Source organism: Ursus maritimus, unplaced genomic scaffold, assembly GCF_017311325.1.
Source record: "Ursus maritimus isolate PB19 unplaced genomic scaffold, ASM1731132v1 scaffold_7, whole genome shotgun sequence".
NCBI lineage: Eukaryota > Metazoa > Chordata > Mammalia > Carnivora > Ursidae > Ursus > Ursus maritimus.
This window is the reverse complement of record NW_024426885.1, coordinates 32,556,497-32,583,190: the sequence shown is the minus strand read 5'-3', so window position 1 is coordinate 32,583,190 and position 26,694 is coordinate 32,556,497. Positions and strand designations below refer to the sequence as shown.

The following is a 26,694-nucleotide window of genomic DNA, read 5'->3' as shown; positions in this document are numbered from 1 at the left end:
TACAGCAGAAAGAACCATTGCCTGTTCCTGGAGGAACAATCTCAGCCCACTTGTCAGACCTCCTGGCCCCCACCCCACTGTGCCCCAGGTGAGGTCTGAGCTCCTCTGCAGCCACGGGGCCTCCAGGAGCTTTGCCTACTGGGTGCCCCAGGACGAGTCAGGGAGCCTCGGCTTCTGCCTCCCTCAGGTTCACACCTCCTCTGAGCTCCTTATTTAATGCCTCATCCTGCTTGGCCTTTCCCCTGGGCTCTGAGTCAGAAGACAGGGTTGAAATCTCAGCTTGGCCGTCTTGCAGCTGGAAGATTTTACAATACTCTGAATTTCTCTCCAAGCCTGGATCACATGTCTGTTTCTGAAACAAGGTCCTGTGGGGCAGTCGTGAGGACTGGCTGAGATAATGCAAGTGACACACTGAGCATAGTGCCTGCAATGAGGGAAACCCTTGACTGGCCTCAGTGTACATGGTTGCTGTGGATGTATCATTTGTATGCCTCCAATAATCATTGCTAACATCCTGGCCCCAGACCTGTGACTTGGAAGGAAGCTTTCATCCCTGATTGTGATACCTGATTGTGAACCACTAATTCTCCACCCAGACATCTTCCTGTTTCTTTCTAGTCCCATAGCTTGGCTGATCAGTACTGACTTTTCTGTGCTCAACCATACTTGGGTTGACATCATAAAGGAGAGTACACAGTATACAAGAATACACAATAACAGCCCTCTTTTTAAAAAGATTTTATATATTTATTTATTTGAGACAGAGGGAGAGGGGGTAGGGGTAGGGGCAGAGGGAGAGGGAGAGGCAGGCTCCCCACTGAGCAGGGATTAGAGGCAGGGCTCGATCCCAGGACCCAGAGATCATGACCTGAACCGAAGGCAGACGCTTAACCAACTGAGCCACACAAGTGCCCCTATAACAACCCTCTGTGTACTGTTACTGCATTTAGAGAAGTATACTGTATCTCTAAAAGTACTCATGTACTAATTCATATCTGATAGTCTTCCTTTTTTGAAATTGAACACTTCAGATGTCAGTGCCAAAGCCGGGGGCAGGTTACACATCAAGACATGGCTTTGAATTGATTTTTATATACTTGCATGTTTCCCTTTGAACCTGGGAGCAGGAAGAGAAAGTGACAGTTTAACTTCCACTTCTCTGTAGCTATCTTATAATCAGCTACTAAAACACAAGAGAGAACCAGTATGGGTGTTAATGAAAAAAAATTTTTATCTTTGATCTTATTCTTATTTCAAAATGTTCCGAATTTATCCCAACAAACAGCTGCTAAGGTGTTTGTCAAAATCATTGCATTCCCAAAAGCTGAAATACCTGAGATAAAGAGAAAATACAACCCCAAATTTTTAAAAATAAACTAAAATGGCGAAACTGTTCTAATGAACAGAAAATGGCTTTGTGCTTATAGGAAAGACATTCTAAAATAAAATCATTTTGCCTCTATAACCAGCAAGTCCTGCCATCTTAAGGGTATATTAGTTGTGTATCTTCGTGCCAAAAATCACAAGCCTTTTATTCTTGTTCTCATGATCTACTGCAGTCTCTATTCAGAAAATTGTGGGATGAATTTTTGGGGAGGGGGGGTGCTCCTTTGATGTTCCTCAAATGGAGACTCTTTAAGTTGCAAGTTTGAGTTTATTTTTTAGACTAGAGCAGAGCCAGGGTCCGGGGGAATGTTTCACATGGGTTTTGATGTTAGATAGAATCCTTTGACAAATCCTGTTTGCCTCTTTAAAATTGTGTATGGATTATAGACCCTTTATAAGGTTTGTCCAGAAAATAACCACCCATGTAGAAAAAGTTTTATGCACCAATATATATATCACAACAGGCTGAAAACCTGGAAACAGCTACAATTTACACTGCTAAGAGAAGGGTTAATTACGCTGCTGTTGGATCATGGTGAGCCGCCCCACTTAACAGTGAAAGCAGTGTCTTTTAATAATGTGGTCGTCATGTTCTACAGAAAACGCAGAATATGAATGGTATATAATACAGTCATGGCTTTTATATGCAGAAATATAAGGACAGTGCTATCACAGGCAGTCCTTTGCTTTTCTTAATTATCTAATTTTTCTATAATGAGGGGGAAACAGGGGAAAGGTTTTTTGGGCTAAAAACAGGAGCATTATCATTCTTTGTTGGTGATTTTGATTTGGTTTGTAGTGCTGCAGAAGTTTTCTTTGATTTTTCTAGAACAGTTTCTCAACCTCAGCCAGTTTTGGGGGCTGGATGAGTCTTACCTGTGGGAGTGGCCCCCCGTATTCTGGGATGTTTAGCAGCATCGTTGGCCTCTATCCATTAGATGCCTGTAGCACGTCTTCAGTTGTGACAACCAAAAATGTCTCCACGTATTGCCAAATGTCCCCTGGGGGGGGGGGCAAAATGTCTGAGAACCACTGTTCTAGAATCATGTACTGATACTTTACCAAATGTCCACTCCACTTTGTGGTGCATGAGGGACCAGAGAGATGGTGAAGCAGGAAGGAGAATGTCTGGATCAGGGAGTTTTAGTGAGAGACTTAAGCCTGGAGCTTGTAAGATTTGAGGTCAGTGTAGTGAAGAAGGGACAGAGAGAGGGAGGAGTCCTGGAGACCATTCCAAGGAGAGGCAGGTGGTGGGCCCAGCCAGAAAAGCTGCACTCGTGTTCACAGCACGTGAACATGGTTTTCACAAAGAGGCCATGGTGGCGGTCAGTCTGGAGCCACCTGACTCCAGGAGATGCACCAAGAGGTCGCAGAATCTGTTCAGGTGTGCACAGCATGGAGAAAGCTAGGAATTCACTCGTTCACAGAACGCTTGTTGCCAGAGAGGTGTCTGGCATCAGAAAAGTATGGCAGTAGGTAGCAGAACTCCAGGGTGGGGTTCAAGGAGAGGTCTTGGGCCTCTTGCAGGCAGGGGTGGAGTGAGGAAGGAGTCTGCCAAGCAGCAAGGCTCAGAAGAACAGCGATATGAGCAGTTCTGGTCACCAAAAGGAGGTAGACGCCTGACTTCCCAGCCTGAGATGGGAATGAAAGCAGAAATGCACTTGACTAGACAGCGTGGAGCCTGCTCCAGAGACCTCAGCTCCTTACATTCCTCCTGACTCAGAACAGGATTGTCCTCAGAACCAGGGGCAGCACACAGCTGGCAGGTGGAGGGAGCAGAGCCTCAGGGGAGGAGGTGGCAGGATGGGCAAGAGTGGGGGACACCACCCAGGTGGCAGTGAGATGGTGCAGGGTCTCAGGTCTAGACTGAGACAGTTATACTTGGTTCTGTGAGGGGAGGAAGAGACAGAGCCGGTTTTCCTGTAGGAAAGATCAAAGAATGTGCGCTTTTTGAGTTTTGCTGTGCAGTGCAAAAGTACCTTCCAAAATAATGGGATAATGATCAATGGGTAAAATATGATTTTAGCATTTTATAGTGCTTGAATAATAAATTTATTATTTTAAATGTTTATAGAGTTTTATAGCTGTTGCAGCTTTGTTTTTGTGACCTGTTTTTGATCGTATCTCTGATTTATACAACGTCTAGTCAGGAACACAATCCCAAATCATAAAAATTTTCCTGTGGGAAAACATAACTTACTTCATGACAGTCTGCTTTATGGCATGCTTTTCAGAAATAGTGTAGCAAAAAGTAAAGATTGTAAGGTTGGTGTTGTTTTATCTGTTTGTGAATTTTCATGCTTTTGTCTTCTTCAATGGCTAATTTATTTTCCATTCTCTACTAGAAATGTATATTTAATGAAGCTTGAAATGTTCTTTTTAAAAAGTGTGTAGAGCTCAAGGAAGTTGAATAGGCCGATTAGTAAGATGGTGGTTCAGATTGAGTCTTAAATGTATCTCCTCTTCCATGAAATAAGTGCATTCAATTAGTTTGAATGATATGAAGTTTCGATTTTATAGCTCAGAAACAGTCAAATATCAGCAATTTTGTACAATTCAGTCTAATAATAATGTTGGCTATAAAGAAAATTTTTGTGAAATGAATATTCTGGTTTTCATTGCTTTCTTAAAAATTCAGAGATTCATTTTCCTGAAGACAGAGTTGAAAACTTTGGCTGCGTATCATTCTGGGCATGGCTGGAATTCAACAAATTATTCTTGCTTAGGCTGGTTGTTTCCATTGGAACAAGAATTCTCAACCCTGGCTCTTTGTAGAATCATATTTAAAATTGGGCAAGGTTTAAAAGATACTGATGGCCCCCACTGCAGGATGTTAAGTCAGAACCTTGAGGGGGGAGGATAGGAAGGACAGGGGTCATGCCTCAGTACCTTTTGTCCCCTAGGTATACCCTTAGGTATAGCCAGCTTTGAGAACCACTACACTAAAATTTCACTTTGAAGAGTCTTAGGAAAGCTATTTTTATGCCCCAGAAAACAAAAACACAACAACCTTGCTCCTGATCTATTTTCTGAACTTGCTTTGGACCAAGTTCCAAGGATAAAATGTGAAAAAAATTTATGTTTAACTCAATTAAACCCATCTTTTATTTTTCATTCAACAGCACATTTATTGGGTGCCAATTATGTACCTGGACCTATGGAGTTGGGTATTTGGGGGATATAGGTTAATGATAAGTAAAAAGAGAAGAGTTTGGCCCCTTGAAAACCCAGGGGATTATATGAAATGCTCAGAACAGGCAAAACTATAGAGATGGGAATTAGATTAGGGGTGACCTAGGCCTGGGGAGGTTGGGGGGGAAATGGGGAGTGACTGCTAATTGGTATGGGACTCTTTTTGGGGTAATGAAATTGACATAAAATCAATTGTGGTGATGATTGCACAACTCAGTGAATATACCAAAACCATTGACTGTACACTTCAAATGGATGAATTGTGTAGCTTGTGAATTATATCTCAATAAAACTGTTATTTTAAAAAATAAAGAGCCACAAGTATCCTTCACTGTGAGGACTTCACACGGAGTCATTGAATTGGGAACAGCAGAGGAGAAACTCAGTGCTATACCCTCATTCCTTTCAAAATTGACAGAACTTAAAAATGGGAACACTAACAGAGAGCAAAATGAAGTAAATCCTGGTGGCATTGAATTATTACCTGTATTCCAGATAGCATGTGAGTGATCAGAGGGGAAGGTAGGCCAGGAGCCATGCAGATGGGTGAGAAAGAAACAGAAACTATCACAGGACTGACTGAGTCCCAGGCACTGCTCTAAGTGCTTTACTTTTATTCATTCACATAATCACCACACTCTTATGCCCATTTTCCTTAGTGAAACTGAGGCACAGAGAAGGTAACAATCCCACGGTCATTCTACCAGCCAAGTAGTGACATTAAGACTGCCTCGAGGAGCACATAGGATTCTGGTAGGTGACAGGAGGACAGGAAAGCTTGGGTGTACTGAGGGCAGAGGGACGGGGTTAAGCAGCTTGGTTTGGCAGGAGCAGTGAGTCTCCGTAGGGTAGTAACTGAGGATGAGGTCAGGAGGATGGACAGATGATGGAGGTGCTGTCATGACTGTGTCTCAAGATGCCATGGGGTGGGCATCATTGAAGATGACTGAGTCAAAGCAAGGCTTAAGAAGGCCATATTTAGGTCTTCCCAATGCTCGGGTGTGTGCATCTCTGGGTCTGTTTAAAAGCAGCTGTGAGTGTATCACCTGGAGCACCATCTAGTCCCCTGCATCTCACCTGGTGTGCAGGTAGACATACCATAGGACCTGCCATCCCATCTGATCCCATGACCTGGCATCTGGTGGCAACAGCCACCAAGAGAGAAATCACAACAGCCTGGGGAACTATAGAGCCTCCATAAGAACTGCCTTAGAACCTTAAATTTTTTGCCACAATAGCAAAGTCCCAGCCCAGGGTTCTCCCCAAGCCCAGAATGCTCAGAACATTTGGCATTAAGCCTCCTGGACTGAAAGGCAAATTCTCCAAAGGGGAAGGAGAAAACTGTTCTCCTTTACCCCCTCACTCTCTTCAAAACAGGAGCAAGTTGGGTTTCCCAGCCTTCTCCCCCTTACCACTGGGATGGATAGGGACAGACAGTAACGCGGCTAACAGGCAGAGGAGGGAAGGACATCAGCATCTTAAGCTGACCGTCTATCTGGGAAGGTGGAGTCTATCTCCAACCCAAACCTGCATTCAGAGCCAGCAACTTTTCATCCCCATGAACTCATCCCTCTCCACCTTCCCAGCCCAGTTTTGTCCATCTCAGGGCTTAGTTCATTCAGGAAGGTTTTTCCTCCAGATTGCTAACTGTCCGGACTTCCTCTCCTGCTTGGATTTTTATAACAAGCCTCATAGCACCTCGTACCTTACAGGTAGCTTTGCTTCATATTATGATCTCCACATTACCTACATAATCAGGAGTTCACAGTACAGCTGCTCTTTCCTTATTTCTTCATCCACTGGCCTTACAATAGGCTCATCTATTACTTCCTGTCTCATGCCCTTACATGATTTGGGGGATGTGATAACTCCTCACCTCGCCGTGAAGTCAGCCCGTTCCCAATTGCATGAACCTCTTTCTTCTCACTTATTATCTCTTGTCTCATCCTATTCATTAACTTCCCCTATTACCTGCCCTGCCTTTCAGCTCCCCGGCCATGTAAGAGACATTCAGTGAAGCAGGGGTGAGTCATTGATTAATCGATGAGCACTTCATAGGTTAGGGATGGAGGGTGATAATTGTTCTGATGTCCAAAAGCAGGCAAACAGCAGGTGCCTCCAGAGCACACTTATCTTAGACTCACTTCTGTTCTTCCCCGCACCTCCCTCTTTCCATCCTGAGCTTCAGAACTGTATCTTTCTAGGAGTCTCTCCTTGCCAAATTCCTCTCCATTCTTAACAGTTCACAATGTGGATCTCATTTATCCCCACATTCACTATACATACACCCTTGGCTTTGCTTATTTATGTCTTATGTCTGAAAATAATGCTAGATATGATTAAAAAAAAACTTTGTGAGTGGCCTTTGATTGATTTTGGAATTGGGGAAAGGATTCATGGCCTTGATAGGAAAAGGTTGCCCAGTCTGTTCTTAAGAATTCTGAGGAATGTGTCCAGGGCAAAATGTGGAAGAGCTGATGAGGAAACCTGGTGGCGGGGACTAGTGGAAACCAGAATTAGCCCAGCCAAGGAGAGCCATGCCCTCCTTCCTGATACAGAATATGTCCTACTTCCTGCCTTCTCCATGGCTGAAAGGTGAAGAGTGGAAAAGGAACAATTTGGAGGGAGGGGAAAGAAAGAAAAGAAAGAAAGAAAGAAAGGAAGAAAGGAAGAAAGGAAGAAAGGAAGAAAGGAAGGAAGAAAGAAAAAGGAAGGAAGGAAGAAAGAAAAAGGAAGGAAGGAAGGAAGGAAGGAAGGAAGGAAGGAAGGAAGGAAAAGGGAAAAGGAAGAAAAGAAAGGAAGAAAAGGAAGAAAAGGAAGGAAGAAAAAAGAAAAGAAAGAAAAGAAATTCTCATATCATCCCTGCACCCCTGACTTCCTAGAGCCTGTTTTCCAGAGCCTGTTTCTTCTCCATTCCCAGTGTCTCTAGCTCCTATTTTGTAGTATATCATGGTCACAACTGGATCACAAATCAGCAAGACTTGAGAGGGTTATCTGTGGTCTGTTCATCAGTGTGGCCCATGCCGAGTCCCCCTGTGTGCTTCTTCTCCATCTGTGATGAGCACAAATAGAGCTCCCTTCCTCTCTCCTTGGGATTCTTGTAGCGAGGGCACAGGGAATAAGATTCCCAGTGACAAAAGATAGCCTGACTTTGGATCCACAGATGAAAGAACCCTCCAGCTGAACCCTTACTTCTTCCCCAAAAGGCACCCATTGATGTCCAAAGAAATGACTGGGATTTATACTGAGGTATATGACTCCATCAGAAGGACCCTTCCTCCAGCTCAGAACCACATTCACTAGGTCTCCTTTAGCTCCTATGTGCTCTGCTGGAAGTGAGCCTCAGCTGCCCTACCCTCGCTCTAGCCCACCTGGCCATGATGCTGGCTCTATCATCTTTGCTCCCTGCCTTTGGCATTACTGGTAATGTCCAGTAAATACAGATGCCAAGAGGCAACTGAAATCAATTTTGAGAATATATTATGAGTTCCAGCTGTATACAGTACAGCATACCGTGGATCACTGGATCATGGAGGGTGCAAAGAAGAGAAAATCCTTGAGACACCCACCAGTGATTGATCCCAGTGGGGTTGGCCATGGTAGTAGACACACTGTTGTTGACATTGCCTTTAATTATATGTAGTCACATCTGCATAGTATCCCTTATCAGCTCTTAGAAAATAATGGCTGCATCCAGTTGTTTGGGGTCCCCACAAAGTGAAGGACAAAGGTATTTTAGATTGTTGCAAGAAGCCCAGAGAATCTGGAGACAGGGAGAGCTCTTAAGTCTACTTTTTACACAATGGAGCTTCATACCATTATTCTGTATATAATCTTTTTACCAAAACACTGTCGCCTGTTTCTGTCAACAAAAGACCTCTTTGTTTTGATAGCCAAGAAAAACCTTAAGCTCAGTAGAGACAACAGAACAGGCTTTTTAAATGACAAAATGTAAGGGCCAAATGCCTTATTTTTGGAATGTAAATTAGAAGCTTTTTTTTTTTAATATGATTGTAGTCCTCGGTTTTGATGAATTTTAGGTGTTGTTTTGTTTGGTTTTAATAATAGCCATGCAGTTCCTTGGAATGCACCTCATGGGGACTTTATCGTTTGTATTCTGCTACGGGGTAGGCACAGATGAGGTCGAAGGTAATAGCTTTCCCACATCTCTGACCATGTTGTCTTTGACCTTCATATGATCTCTCCATATGATCCTATCCCTGAACATAAGTGCTTATGCACATACTTTAGCTGAGAACCTCTCTAACCAGGACAGAAGCTCTCTATCTGGGGATAGGGAGTCCCTGACTCTTCTTCATGAACTGGCATACAATTCTAATGCCATCACCTGTTTATTGTTTTGAAGTCCCCATTATTTTGGAAACGTCTTGAAGGCTTACATTTCCACTGCTATATTCCAAAAGTAGAGAGGAAGGTAATGTTTCTTTTCTATCTCTTTCTGGCTCTATACGCCCAACTAGACAGGAAAATTTCTCAATCACTGCCCACCCTGTCATTGTTACACTGCAGGTGTGAATGAATTTGATGGTTTCTCTCCTTTTCTAGGCTGGTAAGTAATGTTGGGCACTTTATCCATGCCCATTGGGTTTTGTTAATAACAAGGAAACCATCAAGTTGTAAGAACTCATAGAAGTGATCATCTTGGGGCACCTGGCCTGTTAAGTGTCTGACTTCGGCTCAGGTCATGATCTCAGGGTCCTGGGATCCAGCCCTGCATCGGGCTACCTGCTCAGCAGGGAGTCTGCATGTCTCTTTCCCTCTGCCCCTCCCCCCCTCAAGCTTTCTCTCTTTCTCAAATAAATTAATTAAATAATTTTTATAAAAAGAAGAAGAAGTGATCGTCTCTATCCCGTTGGTGCCTTGAGAGCTGAGACTGGGTCTGGTTTGATGTTGCATCTTCAGTATTAGCATGGTACCCCTAGAAGGGCAATGGGTGTCCCCAGACAAAGGAGATGTCATCCTCCAGCTGTAGACATTTTTTTTTTCTGTTGAATGTACTTCACATGGTTGTTTGCTTAGGAAATAATTGTGAAAGGAAATAGTTCTGGGCTAATTGCATTCATTTACAAGAATTCAGAAAGACCCTGCCTACCACCCCAGGCCATTACTCACTCTCAGCTCCAGCCACAGGGAGCCACTTCACACTCGCTGTTTCCTCTGTTGAGATTGTTTTCCTCTCTCTTACCTTATTCTGCCCTCACCTTTGCCTGGCTAACTCTTATTGTCTTTAGGTTATGTTTAGTTGTTACAGACTAGGGGGAACTCCCCACTCCCCCACCCACGTGGCCTTCTAAGACCCTCTTCTGTGTTCCCAAAGCACTTCGTGCTCATACTGTTGTAGAATTGCATGCTATAATAGAATTGCCCATTTTCTGGCCTACCTCCTCTGATACTTGGTAACTTTCTTGAAGACAAAAACTGTTTTATTCATCATTTTCTCTCCAGTTTCTGGCACACTATTTGGCCTAAAGTACACATTCAGTAAATATTTGTTAAGTGAATGAATGAATGGAGTCCAACAAGGAAGACATTCATAGGCATAGATTCTTCTTCTTCAGAGATTAAAAGTGTGGCCAGAGACTTTGTCCATGTCTGTCTTGCATGCCAGTCCATGTCGCTCAAAGGATTCCCCTGAGTGAGCACTCCTGCCTGGGACCTGGTTGTTACTTAGGCCCTCCCAGAGGCTGCCCTTCTCTGCATGTGGGTCCCAGGATTTCCCCACCAAGCTGGGCTATACCCCTTTACTATACCCTTCCTTAACTCCTCCATCCTGTCCAGGCCCCTGGTGCCTTTTCCTTTCTGGACCCAGCAGTTCCTCTCCCAGGCCCCATGTCCTCCTGACCTGTCTGAGCTCGATGATGACTGGCTTCTGGAAACCTGGTGCTCTCTATTCACTCATCACAGCCTAGTCCACTTTCTCTGCCTGAACCATGTTCACTTGTTGACATGTGGTTGTTGTCAACCAGTTGCTAAGCCTGATTCTAACTTGGATGAAACCTGAGAGTCTGTACTGCTAGTTCTAAGCTAGTTCTAAGACTCTCAAGTCTTACTGGTAGCATGAGGCTCTGAGGTGGGTGCCATCGTGCCTACAGCCAGCTTGATTAGTTAAGGCCGGTAGTCAGCTTGTGTCTGAGGGTGGGTCTAATGTTGGGTCAACTACCAAGTTCCTATTCCTTGAGGATTAGGGGGAGGAATGTCCCTAGCTCCTCTCTGGTGACCATTCACTTGGCACTCATCAGAGGAGAGACTTTCAAGAATTAAAGTACTGCAGATTGCCAGTAGAAAAATACAGTGCATTCGGTAATGACAAACAACTGTCTACTGACAATTAGAGGAGGGTCTCTGCTTAGAGACCCTACTAGTCAACACTTCTCCCATATTTCCACCTTCTTCCTTTGCCCTTGGAAATGAAGCTCAGAGGATCCCCCTCAAAAGGAGGTGAGAAGAAATGAGGGGTGGAGGAGAGACACGAGCAATGGGAATAAAGGGACGGTGAGGAGAGAGAGTGAGGAAGATAGGAAGATCAGGACAGAGCAAGAAAAAAATGGGAGGAGAGTAAAAAGAAAGCAAAGCAGAGGATTTGAAAGGGGGGAGGAGTAAAAAAATTTGAGAGTGAAGAAACCATGGGGATCCAGAGAAAGTTGGAGGAAACACCCCCAGGTGCAACCTAGAGAGAAAGAAGAGAACAGAGAAGTGAGAGGATGAAGGAAACCTGGAAGGGAGAGAGGATTCATGTTTGAACTGCTGTATGAACCAAAGGGGTTGATAAGCCCCATTTACTGAATGCTGCGTATGTACCCAACACTGTGCCACGTCTGCATTTACAGCATGGTGGGTACACGAGCCCAAACTGAACTCAGAGTGTGGGTGTTTGAGGAGCTGTGGCCCAGAAAACACTCAGACACCTTCATATGCAGGAGGCTGAGCATTGGAGTGGCTCCAGCACTGGGATCACCAGTGAATAAATAGGAGGGGTGGGTGGGGGTGATGGCTTTTCAAGGTGGGAAGTCACCTCAGGTCTTACAGGATAGCAGGTATGGCCTTGGAGCTCTGGAGATGCGGGCATTGATGCTGTTATGACCACTGGACACTGAAAAGCTGTGTAGCTAGAGACAAAGAATTCACAGCTATCTTATCATTTAATCTTGGCTTATAACAACTCTTTGATAATCTCCAATAAAAAACACAGGTGATACACACACACACACACACACACACACACACACACAAACACCCCCCCCCACAGGAATATTACTCAGCCATCAAAAATAATGCAATCTTGCCATTTGCCGTGATGTAGGTAGAACTTAGATGTATAATGCTAAGCAAAATAAGTCAGTCAGAGAAAGACAAATACCATAGGATTTCACTCATATGTGGAATTTAAGAAACAAAACAGATAAACATATGGGAGGAGGAAAAAAAGAGAGGGAAGCAAACCATAAAAGACTCTTAGTGATAGAGAACAAACTGAGGGTTGTTGGAGGGAGGTGGGGGAGGCATGGGCTAGGTGAGTGACGGGGATTAAGGAGAGCACTTGGGATGAGCACCGGGTGTTGTATGTAAGTGATGAATCACTGAATTCTACTCCAGAAACCTATATTGCCCTGTATATTAACTAACTAGAATTTAAATAAAAATTTGGGGGAAAAAAACCACATGTGACTTCCCCACTGCTGCTAAATGGTGGCACTAGGAGTCATGATCAGTGTGATGCAAAGACCAGGCTCTTTCCTCTCTACCACAAGGCTTCTGTTCTGCTCTTCTACCTCTGGTGGTCAGCAGTATGTTCCAGGAGGTCAGGCTTCAGGCAGAGTAGAGGAAGGAAATGTAGTGTTGGTTGGTCCAGAACCAATGACCCCAGGCAGTAAGGTGCAAAAGAGGCCAGGACAAGGTGAGTGGGGATTCAGTTGGCACAGGAAGTAAACAACCTGGCCCTGTGGGTCAGCCTTGGTCCCCCCTACCTGTGTGGACACACGGCAGCCTGGAGCCATAGGACTTTAGGAACTCTCTGTCCCTCAGAGCTTCACATGTGCACAGCTTAGCAAGAACGCTGCCTTTGAGCCCCTGAGCCAAGGCATCGTGGTCTGCAGGATTTGTGAAAGTTTGTTTTTTTCTTGCAGGGGCTTTGTCCCCATGTGATTCATTAACTGACCCGTTGCTCCTTCGAGCCGCAGGGAGCCTGGTAGTTCAGGCCATTAAATCCCTTCTGTCGGCCTAATTCATGGCCTGACATCACAAGCCTCATAACATAATCCATTTGTCCTGATTTGATTTTTTCTTTTCAAGAGGCGTCCTTGGCAGCCAGGTTTTCTCATTATGATATGATTCATCTGTATGGTAATTCCCATTAGAATTAGTATCTCAGACATGATTCATCCTTGGAAATATTAAGCCAGAAGCATCATTTCAGAAAGGCCTGTCCAATCACAGCCACGGGAACTTTCTGTGACAGATGCCCCAGCATTCAGCTAGTATTTGTCCAATTTACTCTGTGCTGGACTCTAAGCTAGGGGCTTTGGGGAATACAGATATGATAGGACTTCACCCCTGCCTTCCGGAGCTCCCATTCTAAAAGAAAGGTGACACAGATGTGAGAGTTTATGGGACAGATAATGTGAGAAGTGCAGTCAGAGATAAAAAGTAACATGTTCTCCTTAAAATCATGGGGAGTGATTCTCAAACTTTATCAGGATCAAGGTCACCTGGAGGGCTTATTACAATACATTTCAGGGCTGGAGCCCCAGAGGTTTTGATGCAGTAGGCGTGGGGTAGGGCCCAAGAATTTGCATTTCTAACAAGTTCCCAGGTAATGATGCTGGTCTGGGGACTGTACTTTGGGAACCTGGCTCAAAGCCTTCAATTATTTCTCTCTTGTTCCCTCTCTCCACTGGCTACAGGGTGTTAAGCAGTGCCCTCTGTGCTGGAGACAACATGTTAAATAAGACAAAGCCCCTCCCCTCTGGGAACTCACAGCCTGGACAGGGACTCCAACAGTGACTTCCAGTACTTTACAGGAAGAGCCTCTAGAGAGTTTTACATAGGGGTAGTTGGAGCAGAAAAGAAGATGCTCTTTTCTTGCTGAAGCCTGGGGAAGACTGCATGGAGGAGGCAAAATTTAAATACCAGGGTAAAATGTGGCTTGAAAGAAGTTATGTGGGAGGGCTTGTCCAGCTGTTAAATTTCCAGATTATCAAATGTCCTGGGGACACCCTCTCATACTCCTTCTTGGATGTTTCCTGCAGTAATAAAAGTTCATCTCACTTCCCTTAGAAGCCAGTGGCGGAGCTCTGGTTAATTGGCCCAGCCTTAGCAAAGCCTTTATTTTTGGCTCCCTGGAGCTGTGTTTGGTCAGCGTCTCGTGCATGGTCTGAATATTCTCAGTAGAATGGAATTCTCTGCACAGGCATTTGAATGGAATGTGGACTCCAGAGCAGAGGAAGCGACTGCCCGCTACCAATATCCTACTCCTGGTCCCTGCCGCTCAGGTCTGCAAGTTGTTCCAGCCCTCACCCCTTAAAACAGCTTCACCAATTTTGTTGACTCTTCAGGATATTTGATAGTTCTTCCACCATTCCGTTTTGTTTAGACACACACACCCATCCAACTTCCAGTATTTTCAGCCTTTTAAAACACTGCTTTTAGATTCCAGAAGTTAGGAAAAGAACCCATGAGACCAGTAAAAGGGGTTTCCAAACCACAGCTCCTAACTGCATTGTTATCCAGCCTATTAACTCATAGTTAGCACACAATTCAAATAAATGTGATTATTTGGTATTCTAGCTCAGGCTATGTTAAGAATCACATTATGGGGGGATAAAGTTGCTATTAGAAGTACATACACTGTCACTAGTGACAAATGACAACTGCTATTAAAGAACACTGATAAGATAGAGGGAAACAGAAGACCCTAACTAGGGTCACCTGGGTGTCTTACTCGGTTAAGTGTCTGACTCTTGGTTTCTGCTCAGGCATGATCTCAGGGTCGTGGGAGAGAGCCCTGTGTGCAGCAGGCTCTTCACTCAGCCAGAGTCTGCTTCCCTCTCCCTGCTGCCCCTCCACCCATCCCATGCACTCTCTCTCCCTCAAATAAATAAATAAATAAATCTTTTTAAAAAGAAGAAGAAGAAGACCCTTACTATACACTGTATTAGAAAATAATGATGATCAAAATTAAGGTTAATATACTCCATCTCCCATTTAAGAAGGCTAGGAAGCGTGGGTCACTGAACAATAACACTAAGATAATTGGAGATAATGTTGGCTGACCCCTTTATGTGAAAGAACATTCATTGAATTAAACTGAATTAGGAGAGTCAATAAATGAATCCATATCCTGTTTTTTTTAAGCCCCAATATTTCCAAATCATCATTTTCATGAAGAATCAGGATGGAGAATAGATCTGATTAAGCATTCTCAATCAGCAAATGATAATAGAATAATGTTAAACTGTTGGTAAATTTCTCAGAGCAGGCCACATTTGGTTAGTAGCAATTAGGAGCCTCATTTGGGTACAGCAATTCTGGATACTTTGTAAACATTTCATGCCATTTCTATATGATTTCCGTGTCTGTTGTTCAGTAAATACAAGTGACATTATGATGTCACCTGTAGCTCAGATGAATCCAATATATTCATGACCAAAAAATTGGAGGACTCTTGACAAGTTCTTGAAGAAGATATAGAATAGAGACATTTATTAATTTAATCAAGAACTTACTGAGAAACACTTTTAAACACTGGAGATAGAGCAATGAAAAAGGAAGTAAAATCCTCATGAGGCTGATATTCTAGATGGAGACAGACAATAAACAGAGAAGGAAGGATTGTTACTGCAATTATCCCTCTGAAAAGTGATTTGACAACTATTGTATAAGGATTCCCTAACTGGTTAGCAGCTCTGGCTGAGAGATGAAGAATCCTGGTGCTAAGTCCTAGCTGTGTGCACACTGGTTCTTTATTTTTAAGTGGTGATAATACCTTCCTAGAGCTGTTCTGAAGTTTCAGTGAAATCATGGCTCAATGCTCAGTACCTACTTCATTTTAAGCACTCAGTAAATGTTGCAGTGATTACCAATATTATTGAGTGGATGAACACCTAAGTACAAGCTGCTTTCCTCTTCTTCTTTCTCTCCTTCTCCTTCTCCTTCTCCTTCTCCTTCTCCTTCTTCATGTGGAACATAAGGAATAGCACGGAGGACCACAGGGGAAGGGAGGGAAAACTGAATGGGAAGAAATCAGAGAGGGAGACAAACCATGAGAGACTCTGGACTCTAGGAAACAAACTGAGGGTTACAGAAAGAAGGGGGGTGGGGGGCGGGGTAACTGGGTGGTGGGTATTAAGGAGGGCATGTGTTGTGATGAGCACTGGGTGTTCTATGCAACTAATGAATTGTTGAACACTACATCAAAAACTAATGATGTGTACTATACGTTGGCTAATTGAACATAATAATAATAATTTTTTTAAAAACAAAGCCTTCTTCTTGTTGAAAGATTTCAGAAGATATGCCATCAAATCTAGGAACATCATAATTTTCTATAACTCTGACCCGAGAAAGATAGTTTTTGAAACAGAGCAAGTTACGAAATTGACTTCCCTTGACCAGTGCCCTCTTTGACCCCAGTAGAAGTCAAATTAAGACAAAGATCTTCGTGGCTATGTAGAGGAAGGAGCTCTCCTCCTGGGTGAGTACTATGGATGAGGTGTATTGGCTACTTCAGACCTTTCCGTGCACCAAAGTCTTTGGTTTTGTCTCCATCTGAATTGCCCCAGCTCTCCTCAGTCTTAGGTGTTTCTTTTATTTTGTTTTAGTTCTGAACTCCATTTCCCAGTGCTGATTTCTATAAGGCGTCCCTCTCTCTTGAGTCACAAGGAACACAAATGTTTTCTTAAGTGTTGTCTAACCATTATTTGCTTTTCTGCAAGTAACTTCATAATATCAAGTCATCCTGCTCAAAGGTAGCACCTAGCATAATGGGAATAGTGTACGTCTGTGAAAAAGATCCTCTCATAGTCCACACAGGAGCCATGGGGGGTGCTGTTGGCAACATTGATCTGTATAGCTATCTATGTAAATCTTTAATCTCTAAGAACTTAACAAGGACCCAATCTAGAAACCTTGACTCCTTTCCTTTCCTCATTCCCAGCACTTTGGCAAGTCCTGTGGAATCTATATCCAAAATATATGTTGATTATGTAACAGTTTGCAATTTTTAGTTAACTTATTTGGCCCACATATTTATTGACCGCCTTTCACACTAAAATGAAGCTCTTCTTGCTCACTGTTGGATACCTAGTAATTGAGCTTGCCACAACATATGTGCTTAATAAATATAAATCAATTGTTGAGTGAATGAATGGACACATACATGTTTGGCAAGCTTAGATGATGTATTGTGACATGTTGATTTTATCTCAAAAAAGATATTGGCCCATACAGTGTAGTGATCTGTTTAGTTTTCAGCACCTTTATTACCATATTAATCGAGTGAGATAAAGTTTATGTACTTTCTTACCTTGTAATTTAAAACTATAAATCTCCATATAAAGGAAACTTATTTGGCCATTCATTAGTCATAACTTGCCTATTTTCAAAAGTAGTTTAGGGTGACCATGAAAGGAATTATCATGAATCAAAACAATAACAACAATGTAAACATCACTTAAACCTCTTGCCAAATAGCAATATTTTCTTGACTCCCACTGTTTGGGCTTTTGGTGTGACCAAGTTTAGTGCAATGGATAAAGCTGGACCACAGAGCTGGACAAACCAGATTTCAGTCCTGGCTCAGCCTCTTACTAGCTGGGTGAAGTTGGCTGTATTTCTCCACCTCTCTAGGCTTACCGTCTCCATCTGCAAAATAAATCAACCTCACAGGGTTAGTGCGTGGATTTAAGTCTCATGCAAATAAATACTTGTTGCACCCAACACACCAGCATTGTGTCAGTTAACTTTTGTAACAATGCACTCCCCAAATTTAGTGACTTTTCACAACAATCATTCCTTTAGCTGGTGTTTCTGTGAATTGGCTTGGTGGTTCTCCTAGTCTAGATCCACTAATCTCTGCTGGGCTCTCTCATGTATCTATGATGGCAGTTGGACTGGCAATTGGATGATCTAGGATCTAGGATGGCCTCACCATGTGTCTGGCTATTGGCAGGCTATCTGCCAGGGTGACAGGAGTGACTGGGTCGTGGTCTCTCATCTTTCAGCAAGCTATTTCTGGCTTCTCCACATGTAGTTGTTGCAGAGTTCCCAAGAGCAACAAGAGGGAGCAAGGTCCAATGTACAAGTATTTTCCAAGACTTTGCATACATCGCATTTGCTAAATTCCCGTTGGTTAAGCAAATCACAGGGCTAGCCCAGAATCAGTGAAGCAAATCATTTATGGCCATTTTTACAGTCTACCTCAATCAGCATTCTCACCATCTTTGTAAAAAACAATATTTGTTGAGCATTTACTAAGTGGCAGGTGCTGTTCTAATCGGTTACGTTTATAAAAGCTTGTAATCCTTACCTCAACCTATGAGGCAGATACTATTATATTCCTATATTGGAGAAAGGGAAACGAGGCACAGAATGACAAAGCAACTTATCCAAAGTCACACAGCTGGGAAGCAGGGGAGCTAGGATTCAAACCAACACTTTGGAGCCACATTCATAATGACTATTCTATACTACATTTTCTTCCCACTCTATATATGTGGGACTTTCCATGGTTGCTTCTTTTTTTGTAAGTGGATGATCTAATAAGAGGTTGTAGCCTGATTTTAACATGTTCCCTGAGCATTGCCATACCTACCAGCACTTCGTCCATGTTACAGCCTTCTTCCAAAAGGTACCTTATTAAAGTTACCCAGTATTGGTATGACTGGCATGTGTTGGTCCAGATCTTGGTAGAACCTGTTGATTCTTTTTTGTTTTTAGTGGATGGAGTGTTAGCAGTTGTGGTGGAGTTTGTTCTACAACTCTTCATCTTTATTTCTTCAGAGAAGTTTGAGGACTTGGAAACAAGTGGCTGATGGCTATGCTGAATGATTACTTAAGACGTGCATAACATTTATATATGTTGGAGATAAACAGCAACACCCCTTGAGATCAGGGACCATGACTTTCTCTCTGTCTCCTTGGCAACTAGCAAAGGGAAGAGCACCAGAGGACATGTTGGGGGGAGCTCAGTACATGTTGGGAGTGCTGTTTATTGTATATAGCTATAGCCATGTTCATATCCCATTTAGGCATGGATCACATACTTATATACTAATAGTGACCAGATATTGGCAATATGTGATCACTAGAGAGGGGTAGGGTCTGGTGCCAACTGGAGAACTCATGCCTCAGGTAACAGGGAAAGATCTAGCCATTTGACACCACATGGGAATGTTCAGTGTTGCCAGATTGTTCCAGTTTTTAGGAAATGCTGTAACTTCAAGTGTGTATGCAAACTTTCCTGATTTGATTTGATTTTTAAAAAATTTATTTATTTAAATAATCTCTACACCCAATGTGGGGCTCAAACTCACAACCCCGAGATCAAGAGTCACATGTTCTACCAACTGAGCCAGCCAGGCGCCCCACTTACCTGATTTTTAAAACACTGTGTGTCAGATCAAACAGGTCTTTCGATAAATCTGACCCTTGGCCCAGTGTGTCACCCCCTATATCAGGCACTGGTTGGCACATCTCTATTGCATTACTGTTGTCCCAAAGACCCAAGGAGGAAGGGGAGCTACAGAATGAGGTATGGAGCAGTGAGAAAATAAGAGAGGCAGGACTTCAGGATAGTTGGATCCCTATTTCAGAGATTTCTCAGAGGTCAAGGAAAAGAGAATAAGAAAACGCCACTTGTTTTGAGTAAATTATTTGGTACGACACTATGTTCACAGGCTATGTTCTTAAAAACAAAGGAAGGAAGAAAGAAAAAGAAATCCATGCTCAAGTAACATGAGAAATACTTCAATCACTCGGTTAAAAAAAATAAATGGATTTCTTTACTCTGACCCTTTTCATTGTCTTTAATATCCTAATATGTGATGTAAATCTTCAAAAGGAGAATTAGGTACTGACTGTTTCAATGATCAAGGAGTCCTTATTTCCTATAGTCCCTCTAGATCTAATGATCTGAGGAAAGCATTTAGGGAAAGTGGGGTAAGGGACTGAATGAGCCACTGGGAATCTCTGAAGGAATGATGTGGAAACTGGAATGCATAACGCAAAGTAAGGCATGATGAGCCAATGGAGCAGCTTGGCATGTAAAGAAAGTAGGTAATAGGTACACCCATTAATAACTAAGAACCATCAGCATACTAATCTTTGTAAAATAAAACCCTTTTAGCATCATTCCTCTGATAAAAATAAATAAACCAAAAGAGTGAATGTTTCCCCACTTCTGATTAAACCTCTTTGCCTGACATTCAGTGCTCTTCTTTATTAGGCCACCTGACCTTTCTGATTTCCCACTTATGCCCTACACTAATTCTTTGCTTTAAATACCCTGCTCTGCTCACTGTCCTTAGCACATTTTCTGTTTTTCAGCCTCTTCACCCTTGCTTATCCTGTGAGTTGCCTCCTCCAGCTGCTCTGATTAGAGCCGTGCCTGTTTTCCAAGGCACAGCTCAAATCTGCTTTCCTCAGAAGCCTTCCTTAGCCATCAAACCTCACAGTGGGTCCTTTTCTCTGAACTTCTAGAGCATTTAAACTTCTGAAGGTTTCATTTGAGACTTTGTGTGTTGGAGATTGCCTGTATGATTTGGAACTGAGAGAAGAAAGGCATGTCCTGAGCTCTGCAACTCTCAACCCCAGTTTGCCCTCGCAATACACCCAAATAAGGTTAAGATGATAGTATCAAGCAGCACATAAGAGCAAGGGTATAACCCCATCATGGTGAATTTCATAGACTGTGCTCTGTTGTTATACAACCACCTGCTATTCCCTAAGGATGGGAGAGTCCACTCTCTTCTTGTCCATAATGATGGGTGCCATTCGTAGACACTACGTTGAGCACTTTACATGTATCGTCTTGGTGAATCCTGCAACGTCCCTAGGAAGGGGCATCAGTATCCCCACTTTACAGAAGAATAAGCTTTCTCTAAATATTCAAGTCAGCTTGTTCATGTTTATGACCCTCTCTTTAGCTGATCAAGGCAGAGCTAGCTGTACAACCGCACATACGTGACGCCGAGGCCGAGGCTCTTTCTGTCCTAGCACACCATCTCCATGGCCACACTGGCCACCAGAAATTTAATGACAAAGAATGAAAGCTCAAGAATTCACACTCTTCCTTCAAGTGGCAAGTATATACCAGTAGGCTGCGGAAGGCAGAGTACAAATCCAGTTAGAGTCAGTGCAATTTGAATATCAGGGGTGTTCTAGGAACATTATAGGGTCTCCTAAGGACCTAGCACAGCTCAGTGGGTGTCCTCTTGAGTGCCGGTGGGTCATGGTTAAGGTGAGATTTGGAGTGCGCAGCATCACAGGGGCACGTGCACAGCCTGGAGGACACGTGAGGGTCTTCTCTTCCTTGGGTACTCATTGATGTCGTTAGAGGGATTGACCTCCATTTTCACCCTACTATGAACTCTTTCTTATCTATCTTTCTCGCTTACTAGAGTTTGAACTCTCTGAGGGGAAAAGCTGTCGTCTTTACCTGGACCTGATTCATAACTGGTATATAAATACAAAATAACTACTTGTTGATTTGATGAATGAATGACAAGGCAAGGTGCTCAAGGTGGAGACAACACAATATAGTCAACTTTTATTCCACTATCAGAAAATTAAATTAACTCACCCATGTTGTATTTCTTCCTTGTTGTTTATATACTCTCCAGAAGTCTCAGGCTTCCCAGAGACCTTCACAAAACCCAGACCCTCCCTGTGATACTGTCAAACCTCATAATTTCAGGCCCCACCTTGTAAATTAGATTGTGCAGTTTTTCAGCACAGGTGTGTGCTGCTCTTTGTGCATGCCCCCCATCTTTCAGCACACCTCTTCCCACAGAGCAAGATCTTTATAAATGCCTGTTGAACAACTGTATTGGAATTATGAGTGGAAGCCTGTCCTAATTGTGCAATCTCCTTGAGATAATTCTGGAGAATTCAGGTGATAAAGGGGAGAGGAAATCAGGATGGTGACAGAGAGAGAGCAAGAAGAGTGGGCAGGATCTGTTAACTCATTGGATGTGGGAGATGAGACAGGATGAAGAGGAAAAAAGGATTCAAAGACTTTGAACCAAGCTGATGGATTGAAGGATTATGCCCAAGAGAAAAATACAGAACTTTTCCTTCCCCTGACCTTCTCATCCTCACTGCAGTTTGAGCACAGAGAAAAGATTCCTCATGAATGTCAGGCTCAAGTGTTCCTTGGAGGCAGACAAACCTGGGACAGTCAGACACTCAGGAGAGTCCAAAAGGACAAAAAGGGAAGGTTTGACTTTGTCGCTCTGCAGAAGCACTTTGCTCTACTAAGGAGGAGGAGGAGAAATTCGAGCTGAATGTATTTTTGGTTGGAACAACTTGTAAGTGCTCTGTTTGATAGCAGGGTTGTTTGAATGGCCGATTTCATAACTGCACATAGCTTTTCCAAATAAATGGTGTCTGTAGAATGTTCAGGTTAATGCATGAGTCCAGTGCTCAAGAGTGTTTGCGCTTAGAGCAACTGAGCCTTCTTTCTTAATAAGTCATCTTGGCATTTTGTCAACAAACTAATTTGCTTTTCTAAGAAACTAGATTAATACTTCCTGTACTCTGTGCTATTCACAGATCTACAATGCAGTGCGAAGGGGAGAAGAAATAGAAAATACTATTGGATCTCTTCTCCATGTCTTCACAAAGCTCCCAGCCTCTGAGACAACCCATGAAAGGATTAGCGTTGGTCCATGCTTAAAGCAGTGTGTCCGAGACACCATATGTGAGTACCGTGCCACCCTGCAAAGGACATCCATATCTCAGTACATCACGGGTTCTCTCCTAGAAGCAACCACGTCTTTGGGAGCAAGAAGTGGCCTACTCAGTACTTTTGGAGGCTCTACTGGACGAATGATGCTAAAAGGTAATGTGTGAAATTTCACTTTTAACTTTTCATCTTTCAGTGCAGGAAGGAATCTAAGTTAACATTTATGCATCTCCTGATGGAAAATTGAGTTTACTTATTGGCAACTTTAAATAAAGGTTGCTGCTTAAATAAACTATATAAAAAAAAAGGTAGTCCTCTATCAAAATCCTTTAAGGTGTAAACATTCCAAGTAATAAGCATTTAGATTTTGACATTTCTTTTTCAAAAGAAGTAAATGGTTACAAGACTATCTTTAATTTTAAAAAAATTATTCAGACAGAGGGTTTCTCCTAGTGGTATTATATGATAGTTGTCAATTACTGTGATAAGATGGTTGTAAACAAGTGTGGTCATGTGGTCACAGTGAAAACCAACACTGATATGGAACAGAGCGAAATGTAGTTCTTCCCACAAAGAATGAATAGGTTCATGTTGACCAGGAAAGCTAAAGACCATCTTCCAATGACTCCCATCTTAAAAAACAGGATAGTCAGGCATCCTGCTAAAAAATGAAAGCCAATGGAAAATGGGGTCCCTCAGCACCAGAACTTCCCAGCTACTTCCCACGAGTAGCAGACAGGCCGGTCAGAAATGGCAGTGCACCAAAGAACCTTGGAGATTTGTGCACTGCACAGCTGTCACAACCCGCTTGGCAGCCTTCCCTGGCAGGAAGCTGCCAGCCAGACGGGGACCACGCAGAGCAATGTTCCACTGCCTGGGGGCTGCCAAGAACTTGATCTGACATCCGGCCATTTCTCTCAAGGAGAACAGCTATTGTCCCTCCACAGCAAGCCCCAGACCTGTGGCTAGCAGGCCAGTGACCTACCTCCCCTTCCCCACCACACACTCTGGGCCCGCCCAAGAGGAAGTACACACCTCCCTGTGTACTGTGTGGGTACCATGTTGGTTTGTTTTCTGGAGTCATTTTAACTTTTGCGGCTGGTGATAAATGATGAAGGAAGGAAACCACAAGGTGTGGGGACTCTAATCCAAGAGACTGAAGGGTTTCATGTGTTTTTCATTTATTCAGCATATGTTTTCTGAGCCCCTAATAGGTGCTTGGTACTAGGTAGGGAACAAAACACAGTTCCTGCTATCACGGAGCTTGTAGTCTCTAGGTAGTAAGCAGTTTCCTCTATGCACAGGACTCAGGATTTCTCTATCCCGTTGTGGCTCCTGGTGACTGCCAAACTTCCATTCTCCATCCATGCTCTTCCTGGGAAGTTGGGCTGAGATTGGTATGTGGAGTTATTGTTGCTTTAAGGCTTGTGACTCTTATGTGAGGACCTCATCCTGTGAGTTAATCAACTTGTGTTTGTCAGATACCCTATCTGTGCCCAGCAGTGTGTAGTATATGGGAGATTCTAATGAAGTGCAAGTCAATGTACTTGCATTTAAGTTGTTTATGATCCTAACGAGGAGGCCAGATTTGTGTGTACCAAGTATTCGAAGAATAATATGAGACTGGGGAGAGTTAAGTGCTAAATAATGTGAAAGTGGCTCTAAGAGTTCAAGGAGTTTAGAGAGGGAGTTAATGTTCTTTGTGACAAATGGCTTGGCCCAAAACATGAGACCTCAAACAAACAAACAAAAGTCAATAAAACCCGCTTTCTTTCTTCTCCATTAATTGCAAAGGGATGGATCTCTAGGCTCCCTGACCAAGGCAGCTACCTCCAGTCCTACACAGACCTTTGGAGAGAAAAAAGGAGGCTGCTCCTTAGCGTGTCTATTGCCCTGATAGTAACTTGTTCTCAATTGCTATTTGTACTTCCCTGTTCAGATCAGAACTTTTTTTTTTTTAAGATTTATTTATTTATTTTAGAGAGATGGGAAGGAAGGGGCAGAGGGAGAGGGAGAGAGAGTCCTAAGCAGACTCCATGCTGAGCGTGGAGCCCGACACCAGGCCTGATCTCATGACCCTGAGATCACAACCTGAGTGGAAACCAAGAGCCAGACGCTTAACCGACTGCACCACCCAGGTGCCCCCAGATCAGAACTACTTTTTTTTTTTTTAATGATTTTTTATTATATTATGTTAGTCACCATACAGTACATCCCCGGTTTCTGATGTAAGGCTCAATGATTCATTACTTGTGTATAACACCCAGTGCACCATGCAATAAGTGCCCTCCTTACTACCCATCACAGGTCTATCCCATTCCCCCACTCCCCTCCCCTCTGAGGCCCTCAGTTTGTTTCTCATAGTCCATAGTCTCTCATGTTTCATTCCCCCTTCTGAGTACCCCCCCTTTCTTTATCCCTTTCTTCCCCTACCGATCTTCCTAGTTCTTATGTTCCATAGATGAGAGAAATCATATGATAGTTGTCTTTCTCTGCTTGACTTATTTCATTTAGCATTATCTCCTCCAGTGCCGTCCATGTTGCAGCAAATGTTGAGAACTCGTTCTTTCTGATAGCTGAGTAATATTCCATTGTATATATGGACCACAACTTCTTAATCCAGTCATCTGTTGAAGGGCATCTCGGCTCCTTCCACGATTTAGCTATTGTGGACATTGCTGCTATGAACATTGGGGTGCATATGGCCCTTCTCTTCACTACGTCTGTATCTTTGGGGTAAACACCCAGTAGTGCAATGGCTGGATCATAGGGTAGCTCAATTTTTAACTTTTTAAGGGACCTCCACACTGTTTTCCAAAGTGGCTGTACCAACTTGCATTCCCACCAACAATGTAGGAGAGATCCCCTTTCTCCACATCCTCTCCAACAATTGTTGTCTCTTGCCTTGTCTATTTTTGCCATTCTAACTGGCGTAAGGTGGTATCTCAGTGTGGTTTTGATTTGAATTTCCTTGATGGCTAATGATTTTGAACATTTTTTCATGTGTCTGTTAGCCATTTGTATGTCTTCATTGGAAAAGTGTCTGTTCCTATCTTCTGCCCGTTTTTTGATTAGTTTATTTGTTTCTCATGTATTGAGTTTGAGAAGTTCTTTGTAGATCTTGGATACCAGTCCTTTATCTGTAGTGTCATTTGCAAATATATTCTCCCATTCCGTGGACTGCCTCTTAGTTTTTCTGACTGTTTCCTTGGCTGTGCAGAAACTTTTAATCTTGATGAAGTCCCATAAATTCATTTTATCTTTTGTTTCTCTTGCCTTTGGGGATGTGTCATGAAAAAGGTTGCTTTGGCCGATGTCGTAGAGGTTGCTGCCTATGTTCTCCTCTAGAATTTTGATGGATTCCTGTCTCACATCGAGGTCTTTCATCCATTTGGAGTTTATTTTTGTGTATGGTGTGAGAGAGTGGTCAAGTTTCATTCTTTTGCATGTAGCTGTCCAATTTTCCCAGCACCATTTATTGAAGAGACTGTCTTTTTCCCACTGGATGTTTTTTCCTGCTTTATCAAATATTAGTTGCCCAAAGAGCCGAGGGTCCATTTCTGGGTTCTCTATTCTGTTCCATTGGTCTATGTGTCTGTTTTTGTGCCAGTACCATGCTGTCTTTGTGATCACAGCTTTGTAGTACAGCTCGAAATCTGGCATTGTGATGTCCCCAGCTTTCTTTTTCCTTTTCAACAGTTCCATGGAGATTCGGGGCCTTTTCTGTTTCCATACAAATTTAAGGACTATTTGTTCCAGTTCTTTGAAAAACGTCCTCGGTATTTTGATCGGGATAGCATTGGAAGTGTAGATTGCTCTGGGTAGCATGGACATTTTAACTACGTTAATGCTTCCGATCCATGAGCATGGAATTTTTCCATCTTTTTATGTCTTCCTCAATGTCTTTCAAGAGTGATTTATAGTTTCTAGAATATAGGTCCTTTACGTCTCTGGTTAAGTTAATTCCAAGGTAACGTATGGTTTTTGGTGCTATTGTAAATGGGATGGATTCCCTAATTTCTCTTTCTTCGGTCTCGTTATTCGTGTATAGAAATGCAACTGATTTCTGAGCATTGATTTTGTATCCCGCCACGTTACTGAATTGCTCTATAACTTCTAATAGTTTGGGAGTGGCTTCTTTTGGGTTTTCCATATAGAGTATCATGTCATCTGTGAAGAGAGACGGTTTGACTTCT

General features: G+C 43.0%; 1 protein-coding gene across 1 annotated transcript in view; it reads left to right on the top strand.

The window, feature by feature from the left end:
* Positions 1–26,694, top strand: part of PLCE1 (phospholipase C epsilon 1) — a 273,097-nt gene that overhangs the window by 76,196 nt on the left and 170,207 nt on the right. Inside the window, exon 2 of the mRNA XM_008696266.2 lies at positions 22,366–22,654. Coding sequence (XP_008694488.1) covers positions 22,366–22,654 — 289 coding nt within the window. The remainder of the gene's footprint in view (positions 1–22,365; positions 22,655–26,694) is intronic.